Below are 11,741 nucleotides of genomic sequence, written 5' to 3'. Positions count from 1 at the left end.
ATATATGGAGTGAGGGAGTGTGTGTGTGAGATTTATATATATGGAGTGAGGGAGGGGGTGAGATAGATAGAGAGAAAAATAAGGAGAGATGGAGGGAGATATACATATTGATGAAGGGGGGAGAAAGAAAAGAATATTTCTTGCACTGGATGCATTGATTTCAATGTAGATGGTGATTTCTAATCCTATTTGATTGCTTGACATAGGTGCATTGATTTTAGTGTAGATGTTGATTTTTAATGATATTTGATTGCTTGCACTAGATGCATTGATTTAAATGTAGATGATTTCTAATCCTATTTGATTGCTTGCACTAAGTGCATTGATTTCAGTGTAGATGGTGATTTGTAATCTTATTTGATTGCTTGCACTAGATGCATTGATTTCAATGTAGATGTTGATTTCTAATCATATTTGATTACTTGCACTAGATGCATTGATTTGAATGTAGATGATTTCTAATCCTATTTTATTGCTTGCACTAAATGCATTGATTTTAGTGTAGATGGTGATTTCTAATCCTATTTGATTGCTTGCACTAGATGCATTGATTTAAGTGTAGATCTTGGTTTCTAATCCTATCTGCTTACTTGCAATAGATGCATTGATTTGAGTGTAGATGTTGATTTCTAATCGTATTTGATTGCTTGCATTAGATGCATTGGTTTGAGTGTAAATGTCATTTTCTAATCTTATTTTTTTTCTTTCATTAGATGCATCGATTTCAGTGTAAATGTTGATTTCTGATTTGATGTAATTGGATGTATGGTGGTACATTAATTTTCAAGTGATTGGATTAACATTGTGCATTGATTTCATTGTAATTACAAAAATTATTGACAATGTACATTGATTTTTGTGTTATAGTAATTAAATCTATTAATATCAGAGAGAAAGAGATACAAGACATGATGTCTACTACAACAACCGATCTAAATATTTAAATGGTTTACAATTTAATTGTCCTTTTCATATAATCGATATGAAAAGATACAAAAGTAACAAGGGTGACAATAAGAATAGTAGAAGAAAATAGTTTGGGATTAATCACAATGAAGACTATTTATAATTGAGTGCATTATTATTATTCACATTTTCTATCATTAAACACTATTACATTGTCTCTTTGCATTCAAAAATTTTATTTCAACATTTTTCATCATTAAAGTTATTAACAATATTTATCATCTCAACAAACTGAAGTAACTAAGCAACTTTAAAATTCAAATGACCAGATTAATCACATATTTAGCATATTTAAAATGATTATATTAATATTGTATACATAACATTGATAAAATTAATAATATATTTAGCATATTTAAACTGATTATATTAATATTGTATACCTAGTATTGATAAAATTAATCATATATTCGATAGATTTTCCTTTCCCACACGATTGAAAGAAGTCTAGATCCATCTTTAACTCTGGATCTATCAAAGGATCAAATCTCTCGAGGTGTAAACCTTTCCTCAAGTTTAGCACTCAAAATCACTCAAAAAATAAGTTTGTGCCCCGAGAGATTTGATCCCTGTGGACACTTGATAGATTCGGAGTTAAGATGGATCTAGGCTGGTTATTTTAACTTATATGGTTAAAAGGATCTTAATTTATAGAGACCATTTATATCGTATGTATAATTTAATTTGATAGAGGGTTTAGATTTAATTTTAAAAATGTTTTAAAATTAAATTCAAATAAAATATATATAAAATATTTTGTTTTGTGAAATGAGAGATTTTTTTGGGCATGTTGTATTGATGAACTATTGTATTAGCCCATGGTAATGTAATAAAACTTATTTATTAGTTAATAATATGTATGGTAAAGTGTCGTGAATATCTATGGTTAAAAATATTGTTATATTGTTATATTAATATTGTATTTAAGTATTGAGGGGTATATTCACATGGTTAAAAATATTGTTATATTGTTATATTAATATTGTATTTAAGTATTGAGGGGTTTCAACAGTGCATTATATTAGACATCATTTTGGGATTCAACTGCGTTAAGTAAGTCAATCATCTATGACCATTTCCATGAGAGGTAGTCATAACTCACTAATTTCTCATTATTTTGAAGTGGGATTGAAACTAGTGAAATGAATCACATAGCATCAATCATCACTTCCGGGGCTTGCACCGGGTAACTAGGACATCCCGGGAGGTCACCCATCCTAGATGGCCTCTTGCTCAAGCGGGCTTAACTGTGGAGTTTTCCCCACAATAAAGCCCACTTAGTTTGCTACCCCATTTGCAAAACCTTAGCAAGTATTGTGCAAAAGCTTTATTAATATTGTAATAAAACTTTTTCTTTTAAAGATTTATTTTACAAATATTTAATGAAAAGAAATATTAAAAGATTTTTGAGTAGATTTTTTATTCTTTATGTTGAATTGTATTGTAATTTTATTTATTTATATGGTTATTTTCATTTTTATTTTTATTATTATTTTAGTGGAGACGTGACATACCTACACATCCCCTCATACTAGGTTGTAGAATGGCATTTTGTCTCAAGAATAATTGACTCTTGTTGGATGTAGTCTTGATGATAGATCTTGTAGAGCTCACCAAAATTACTTCAACAAATTATGATTCACTATAAAAATATTTTGCTCGATGATTGTAGGATATATTTTTGGTTTTGAGAGTGTAAGCTTTCACATTTAGTGTTCATTATGTTGTTGTTGTTTATAGAAAAACCATGCCAAGTGACAAGTGTGTAAAACATCTGACTTTTTGAATGACCACTCCACTTAAAGGTAAATGAAGCTATAACTATATTTTTTATTAAATGTATAAAATGTTTAACAATTCGACTAGATGCTCAATTCACCATTAAAACCAAATAAAACTATATTTTTAATATTATAGTTTTTAATATTATAATGTTATAGTGACAATCTTGATTTGCAACTCACAAAAATTATTTCAACAAATTACCAATTCACCCATTGCCATTGACCAAAATTACTCCAAACAATTACCACTTACAAATATATGGATGAATAATACCATTGTATAAGAATGATGGCATATCACTTGCTTATTGTGTGTGTAAACGAATACCATTATCAAGTTTTAGTCGCCTACTTGAAGTCAACTTTGAAGGCGGAAGACAATCGAAAATGCAATCGGGCATTGCAGAGGAAGTGAGTCAGAAATGTAACACGTGTAAATTTTAATCGACAAGACCTGCGTGCTGCTCTTATAAAGAGTATAGGATGATGGGGTTCTTCATTACCAAATTGTCCAGTGCATCTACGATGGCGTCCGTTGGCTACTTGAAATGGCTTAGTATATCCTCTATTATTTTCTGTCAGCTGGTATTGGCTGCTGCATCAATACAAGATGGGCTGATATCATGCCTGACGAGAAATGCTATTACGAATTTCACAACCATGGCGTCTTCTTCTGCAGAGTACTATTCTCTGTTGAATTTTTCAGTGCAAAACCTACGCTACACAGAATCCAGTGTGCGCAAGCCCAACATCGTGATTGCCCCGCAAAGCAGGCAACAAGTGCAGAAATCGGTGGCCTGCTGCGTACAATACAGTCGGCAGATTCCGGTTGGCAGCGGAGGGCACAGCTATGAGGGCCTCCTCTACTTCATATACTCCCTTCGTTATCATTGATCTAATGGATTTGGATGCCATTAACGTTATATAAAGTTATATATTTTAAAGTTTTGAACATAATTTTTGGTAAGAAATTTTATAGTAATAAGTTTGAGTCCAAAGTTTAAAATGTCCAATATATTCAACCATGATAATAATTTAATTTTAAGATTATGAATAAACACAAAACTTTTTTAATAACAAGTTGACTACTAAAATTTATCCAAAAATATTAATTGTATTCCATTATTTCCATACACATTGAATTATAAAAATTGTATTCCATTATTTCCATACACATTGAATTTCATATTGAAAAACTGCTTTTCTTATTTTTTTCTCATGACCAAGACTCCGCCTTAACCTTGATTGGAATTCTGAAATAACTTTAATCCTATCCCAAAATCTTTATATAATTTTTTTATAATAAAATGATATTTATCTAATATTTGTTTATAAAATTAACCAAACACCCATTTTTCATATAAATAAATTTATTAATTAAAATAAAAGATTAAAAAATAAACTTTTGTCTGACCAAGATTCCAACCCAGGTCATTCGAGCAAGCTCTATAGAATGCAGAACCAAGTGAAAAAAGAAAATTTATAAACCTAATGCAAAACCAGGTTAAAGATTGACGGGCACATTAGCACACAGACGTGCCTAATGGGGCATGCCGTCCCCGTCGCCACTAGTAGAAATTAAAAAAGCAGCCACATGAGCCCAATAAATACGTCATATCCTGTGACCGTTGAGCTGGTCAAAAGATTTCCTCTTTCGTGACCGTTTCCATACGCTTCACGTTCAGGCAACTACGAAATGCAAATTTAGTTTTCTCTTATTAGTCCCTGCCGCAGGCATGGCGGGGACTATAGTAGTCGAAAAAGGTTGGTCAACATTAGTCCTAGCTTATCACTCTCATGGATAACCTAACTTTATCCAAACTCTTTAAAGATCATCGTGTAATTTTATAAGGAAATCTTTTCATCATTTTATTTAGTCTCTTCCCGAGGCGAGAGGCTATAAGAGACTAAAAGCATATCTTATATTAGTATGTTACTTTAGCGTTTTTGAGAATTTTGGAGAGAGGTAAATTAATTCTAGTATTAGTTTAAAACATTAAATGTTATGAATATCCATCACTATATATAACTATATTATCCACCACTACATATAACTATATTATCTACCATTGCATGTACGCTTGCCATTGCTTCATTTACAGGTGTCATACATTCGAAATTTGACAGCATTGTGTGATACACACTTCCACTTGAGCCCTCTATGACTTGAGCCCTCTATCACACCAAAAGAAAGCAATATCTTTTAGGAAAAACTAGGTAGATGGTTAGCAAGTAGGATAGCAGGAAACTAGGCAGATGATTAGCAAGTAGGATAATAGGAAGGCAGAAACCAAGCATAACAGGAAGGCAAGAAACCATGCAGACAGTTAGCGCATAACAGGACGACAGAAACGAGGCAGACAGTTAGCAAGTAGGATAGCAGGCAAAAAGACAGTTAGCGGTTAGCAAGTAGGATATCAGGCAGAAAGACGATTAGCGCATAACAGGAAGACAAAAACCAGGTAGACGATTAGCTAGTAGGAGATGATTAGCAAAGTAGGATAGCAGGCAGAAACCATGCAGATGGTTAGCAAGCAGATAAAAAAAATTGTCCCTGCAAAAAGTCAATTTTTTTCTAGAATAGAGTCCACGATGACATTCTTGATTACATTAAGTCCATTTTTCCTTTTAAAGTGGAATTTATTTCAAAGGGCCTAAGGTATCTGGGTTTTTTCTTGAAACCAAGCTACACCAAGCTACTATTTAAAGGAGGATTGGATTTTGCTCTTGAAAAAAAGTTGATTATAGGATTTCTAAATGGTGCTTTAGGTGACTCTCCCTCGGGAGTAGGATGATCATATTCAAGTATATCCCAAAAAGTATTCCAGTCTACTAGATGTCACTTTCAAAAATTCCTAAATATATCATTAATAAATTAAGAAATAAAACGTTTAGTTTTTTGTGGATTGGAAAAAAGGAAAAAGAAGGAATCCATCTGGTTAGGTGGGAGTTTCTATCTCTACCAAAATCCTTATGGGGTTGGGGATTTAATAATTTGTCTTTGTTTGGAACTACCCTCTCAATGAAGAGTCTGTGGAGAGCTATTACGGGTTCCATCCTATGGCAACAAATTATAAAGGAAAAGTATTTAAAGAATAGATTTGTCACATCCTGGCTTAGACAATCCTATTCTACATCCTCCAAGAATGGCTCAATTATTTAGAAAGGCCTCATGGATTCCTTCTGAGGCGTATCCTCTTGGATTTCCTAGAAGATCAGAAATGGGTATCTGATTTTAATTGGTGAAGATCCATTTGTTTGTGGTGCAGATTATTATCTCCTATCGAGTGAGCTAATCAATTTACTTAATCATAAAGGAATATATAGGTTGAGTGAGATCAAAAACCATGAACATAATGATCATTCAAAATGGTATTGGTTCAATGTGGAGAACCTTGGACTCACTAGAAATCTAGCGTTGGAATGGAGAAATTATATGAGATGTCGTTATCTAAATGGTATTTTCTTAAGTAAGGGAGAGGACTCCCTTTTTTGGAGTTAGAATACTGCTAATGGGCAAGTTATTGCTAGAGAAGCATATGACTCTTTAGTTTCCTCTCCATCGAAATATAACATTTGGTGCATAAAAATTTATGGAACTGAAATCTATCGCTAAAGCTAAAATGTTTTCTTTGGCTCTTATTGGAGAATAGATACTCACTCGGGATAATTTCAGGGAAAATTTTAAGGATGATAGTTTATCTTAAAATTTAGTAACCTTGGTGAATATTACTAATTCCTAATATCCAAATTTTAAAATATTTAATGATAATTTTGTAAAAATGTTTATATTTATAATTATTTTATATTAGACTATATATAATATTAGCAAATTTTAAGGTAAAATAATTTTATACTATAAAATTTGGGCGAATTCACTTTTAGAAAATGGAAATTGGCGAATATTTATTCTAGAAAAAGCATGGAATATTAACCCACCTATGAATATTAGCCCCTAAAATTTTCCCTCGATAATTTGTTGAAAAGAGGTGTCAATGGTCCTAATTAATGTGTTTTTATGCAAATCTAATGCATAAACCATTGACCACCTCTTTCTACACTACTCAGTGGCAAAGGATGTCTAGCAAAACTCTCTTTAGATCCTTGGACTACATGTTTTTGCACAATTCAATTCCTTTGAAAACTATGTACATCACTGGGGTTCTTGTATCGGAAGTCATAAGACCCTACCCATCTTATTTTCTTGGGGATTGTGGAGAATGGGGAACAGATGTATTTTCGAAAATCTTAATACAAACTTGGAGGCACTGGTAGTGCCTAGAATTATAAGTTTCTTCAAGGAGTTTCTTAGACTGAGGTTTCCCTCTCATTCCTGTCAATTTAGTTTTCCTTTACTCGAGCTAAACTATCCGGTAGGCTTTTTGATGTTGCATCTCAAGGAGTTGTGTGTTGTGGAGGTGTCCACATCAGGCTTCCCAGTATTAACCTTGAATAGGGTACAAATACCAATTGTTGAGCTAATTGCATGTTGGACCCTACTTGCTTTTGCTATAAATAAAAAGATATTCCATTTACAAGTATATGGGGCCTCAATATGTATTGTACAATGGCTAACTAGGAGGTGTTCTCTAAAGGTACTCAATTTATGTTACTGGCAAAACAAGATATTGGCCATAAAGGAAAGTTTCCACTCACTATCCTTCCAGCATGTCTATAGGAACTGGAATACAAGGGCGAACCCTTTATCCGAAAGAGTCTTCACCTTGACTTCTTGTATTATCTTCTTTGAAGAATGACAATCCTCAAATTTGATTGAAAGATGCAATTTTCCTCTTCACTAGCTATCATAATTTGGGATAACTCTTTTGAAAACAAGTCTTTATCACTTTTTGCTTATCTTGATCGTTGTTTTGACTAGTTTTTGTTTTGTCTCTCTTAAAGATTGGTTATTATCATAACAAACAACAACTTTTTTCAAGCCACAACAATTTGTTGGATATTCCTTGTTATTCCTAATATTATTGTAATGTTGTTTAGTTTGTACAAGTCTATTTTATTATTGTTTTTGCCACTACATAATTAATAGGTATTAGATTGTATTTTCTGATTTTTACATAACCATGAGTAATGCTCTTGAGTATTGTTTATGATATCACTGTTATGTACCATTTGGTTTCATTTTAGAACAGTAAATACAATATTTCTTATTGAAAAAAAACTTATTAACTATAATTTAATTTTAAGTAAAAGTCTTAAAAATTTTCAATATTTAGACTTTCATGAATATTAATGTGGAGTTTATTTTTAAAAATTTAAGTTTTATCTTTATATTTGTTAATACAAATTTTACCAAGGTTAAAACAATGACATTCTATAAATTATTATAACATAAAATAAGCAAAACCCTTATCAGTAATCAAAATTTTATTTGACGGAAATGTTCATATCAAAATCGGGATGGAAGGTTACCTTATTTTCCAGTTAACGTTAATCAATCACACTTCTTACTTATTTAACTTTATTGGCAGAAGTAGTGTTTAAATTATGTTTTTAAAAGTAATAATGGATTCAGTAACGATGTAGTTGTTCAGGGGCAGGACTTACATATGAGGAAATAACGCTTCGTTTGCAAATTTTTGGTAAGAGCGCTTCGTTTGCAAGTTTTTGGTTTCAACAAATTAGAGGAGAAACCGTAAGTGTCCCATAATTTCTATGATATTCACTACCCTGGAAAATGTCAACTTTTACTTTCTCAAATACAGAGCATTATATTCTTTGACTACTAGAAAATGCCACCAATGAATCCAGTGTCCGTAAAACAGAACTGTCTATATTAAGTATAGTTTGACATGTTTTTTTAGCATCCATAGTTTGACTGTTTATTGCCGCTAGTATGTGTTTTTATTCATAATGATGATGGAATAACAAAATATATCAGTAATCAATCAAATCATATTGTGTTGTTTATCATACAACTCACATCACATGTTCTCATACAGTTTTTTCACAAACTCGTTGTAACTAGTTGCAATACACTTATTTTTGTGAAAATGTCATAACTCACCAGAAAACATGGAATCCAATATGACGATTGCCCTATTAAACAATGCCAAAAAATATTTTTCTGACTTAACATCCCATGGAGGCAGTTCTTTGTTTTACACCATTTAAGTAAAATTAGGAGTATAGTAGTTTCTTAGAAATTAAAAAAGAAAATCCAATTTTATCTCAATGCTCCCTGCTTGGATTATTTTCAAATTTTGAGCTACAGGCTCAGATTGAGGGTCTCGTATGTATTGTTGACCCATCTATAGTTCTATAGTTTATATAAATTTTTCCCAGATTTTTCTTTATATTTATGTTTCCCCAATTAATCAGCAGTTGTTGGCCCAATCAATCAACAGTTTTGGATGCCCCAAAATTTGTACTCTTCCATCCATTGTAATTTCCTTATCTTACTTGGAAACTCGAAGAGATATCTTCCTTTTCACATCTTTTAGGCCTGGTAGTGTATTTGTACATATGATGCTTGGATTAATAATTTTAAATTTCTGTTTTCACTATCAAAGAATGAAAATGAAGGAGAATTGATCCAAATGTCAAAATAGAACATTCTTCCCAACAGAGGTATTCTATTTTGAATAGAGTTGTTTACAACCTATCTGTCAGCACTCATGGCTATTGTTCTTGCTAATGGAGCGGTAAGATTGGACAAGTTTGTGCAAACCTTTCTTAACTTCTGGTCGGTTCACTTGTTTAACCTCGTTAATTTGGAGGAATCAATTAATTGCAATCATTTGTCTGTTGTTTATAAACTCAACAATCAGCTTCCTAGAAGAGAACAATGCAGGTAACGCTCAGATGCCCTCATGGTGCGTTTAGCTCCTAAAACGAAGGTCCGGATTCTCCTCTTTAACAAACAAAGTTATCCAAAACAAGGAAGATTGCAAGCTGGAAAATGCAGCTTATACGTTATCATGACAACCGTAATCAGTGTAATTTTTATTATTTAGGTTCTCAGAGATGGGCAATGGCAAGAACAAGATTCAACAATTCTGGTTCCAGCGGATGTTATTAGCATTAAGCTATGAGATATTATTCCTGCAGATGCTAGTTTAGGTGATCCTTTAAAAATTGACCAGTTTTGAGCACGAGTATCACTTATCGTAGTTAAACAAGCATTGTATATACCAATTAAAGCACTAGTTCCTCTTTTCAGAGTGTAATATATTCATGTATCCGTACATGCCCTGGTTTTGATAGAGTCAGGTTTTTTTTTTCTCTTTCGTAATGCATTTATGTTTTCCTCGAAAGATTGTTTTTTTCTGAAGTTGTGTTTCTTGTGTTTTTCATACAGTCACCATTGACTGGTGAATCTCTTCCTGTTACAAAGAAGCCTCGAGACGAAGTCTTCTCCCATTCAATGTGTAAGCAAGGAGAAATTGAGGCAGTTGTCATTGCTAGCGTTTTTCATACATTCTTTGGTGAAGCTGCCCACCTTTTTGATTTGACAGAAGAAGGTAATGGGATCATCAACCTGAAAATCGAAGTGCCAAATCATGAAAATTGAAGTGTCGAATTGGCGGGTTCTCAGTCATGTAGATGTGCTAAATTTAATGAAATATCATACATTCAATTCTATATTTAGGTCGATAGGCCTTCTTTTGAATCAGTTTAGTAACCTACATTTTCATTCTCTAATTGACATCTCGAACTTCTGTGGTTTGACACTTTTTGAAATCTAGCACATAAATTTTCTCCATGTGCTTGACATCTGTTTCCATTCTCTGATTGACATCTGGAACTCCTGGTGTTTGACACTTTTTGAAATATGGCACATAAATTTTCTCTATCTGCTTGACATCTGTTTCCCATTCTCTGATTGACATCTAGAACTTCTACTGTTTGACACTTTTTGAAATCTGGCACATAAATTTTCTCTATCTGCTTGACATCTGTTTCCCACCTGCATCATTATTTCGGGTTTCTCGGCATCTGGTTTGGTGGCATTATTCCTTAGCTCTCTCCAAAACCCAGTTATGCAGTGCACGATCAACAAATTCGTGCTTTGAAAACCATGTTCTGCGGTGTACCACCAACTAATCTGTGCTTAATCCGTGCTTCCATGACCTTACGAGCTGCCGTCTTGGTTCAAACTTCATCAACAGTTATGTAATATGCTGTCTAAAAATTATGTATAACAATGTTCAATCTGACAGACAACCTTGTTTGACAATCTCACAAAGTATAGCAGTGTTCAAACTGACAGAGGAGCCTTGTTTGACAATCTCACGAATGGAGCCAGAGTTGTGTTCAGTATAAATAGAGAAAATACGACAGAGCGCTAGAGCCCTTTAGGTAAATATAATGTGAATCTCTGTCGCATACGGTTCTTTCAATGAATCTCATATTTTTTTAGGTTCTGTTGAATGCACTCTCTATAGCCCATGAATAGCAATGAAAATGGTAGTTTTCTTTTGGCGATTAGTATAAGGGAAAAACATGTTCAGTTTTATCCCATCGTCACCCCCATTATGACCAGCCACTTTTAATAGTATATTACGGGAGACTGTAGGCCGAGGAAAAGGAGGAAAAGCTCGAAGCTCTAAATCCTGGAGCTTTTTAGTGAGAAATTTGGGAGGTTTAGAAGAAGACTCATTCACTTGGGAATTGCGTTTTAGTGCCAGCTAAATCTTAATTATCTGGTGCAAAGGGCTGGGAACAACACGCCTTCATTCCCAAGGTAAAATTCTTCTGGATTGTCAGCATTACATTTTGAAATTCGAGCTGGGAATTGCGTTCCAGTGTTTGAATTTGGGGTTTTGTGGAGGATTTTATCATTAATTTATGCATTTTACCCATCCTTTGCCACAAATTCTCAACGTTTGTGGGAAATTGGGGATGAAAAATCTCTTCTTCGGAGAATCCTATTAATTTGGTCTTGCTATATTTGTATAACATTTTGTTTAACACATCCCATGGCAACTGTGGAGGATGCAGCAGAAGCTCAAATGAGAGAGGATAGAAGGA

The 11,741-nt window shown here is 33.1% G+C and overlaps 1 protein-coding gene across 1 annotated transcript; it reads left to right on the top strand.

The window, feature by feature from the left end:
• Nucleotides 1-3,275: 3,275 nt before the first annotated feature.
• Nucleotides 3,276-3,644, top strand: LOC149192955 (reticuline oxidase-like). Its single transcript, XM_089407166.1, has one exon. It carries the CDS (start codon nt 3,276-3,278, stop codon nt 3,642-3,644), a length of 369 nt encoding a protein of 122 aa, XP_089263292.1.
• The last annotated feature ends 8,097 nt before the right edge of the window (nt 3,645-11,741 follow it).

The sequence above is a fragment of the Pinus tabuliformis genome, chromosome 2_2, assembly GCF_031772625.1.
Source record: "Pinus tabuliformis cultivar Carrire ecotype Pingquan chromosome 2_2, CPIR1, whole genome shotgun sequence".
Classification (NCBI taxonomy): domain Eukaryota; kingdom Viridiplantae; phylum Streptophyta; class Pinopsida; order Pinales; family Pinaceae; genus Pinus; species Pinus tabuliformis.
Note: the sequence above shows the minus strand (reverse complement) of the source record. Positions and strands in the feature narration are given on the sequence as shown.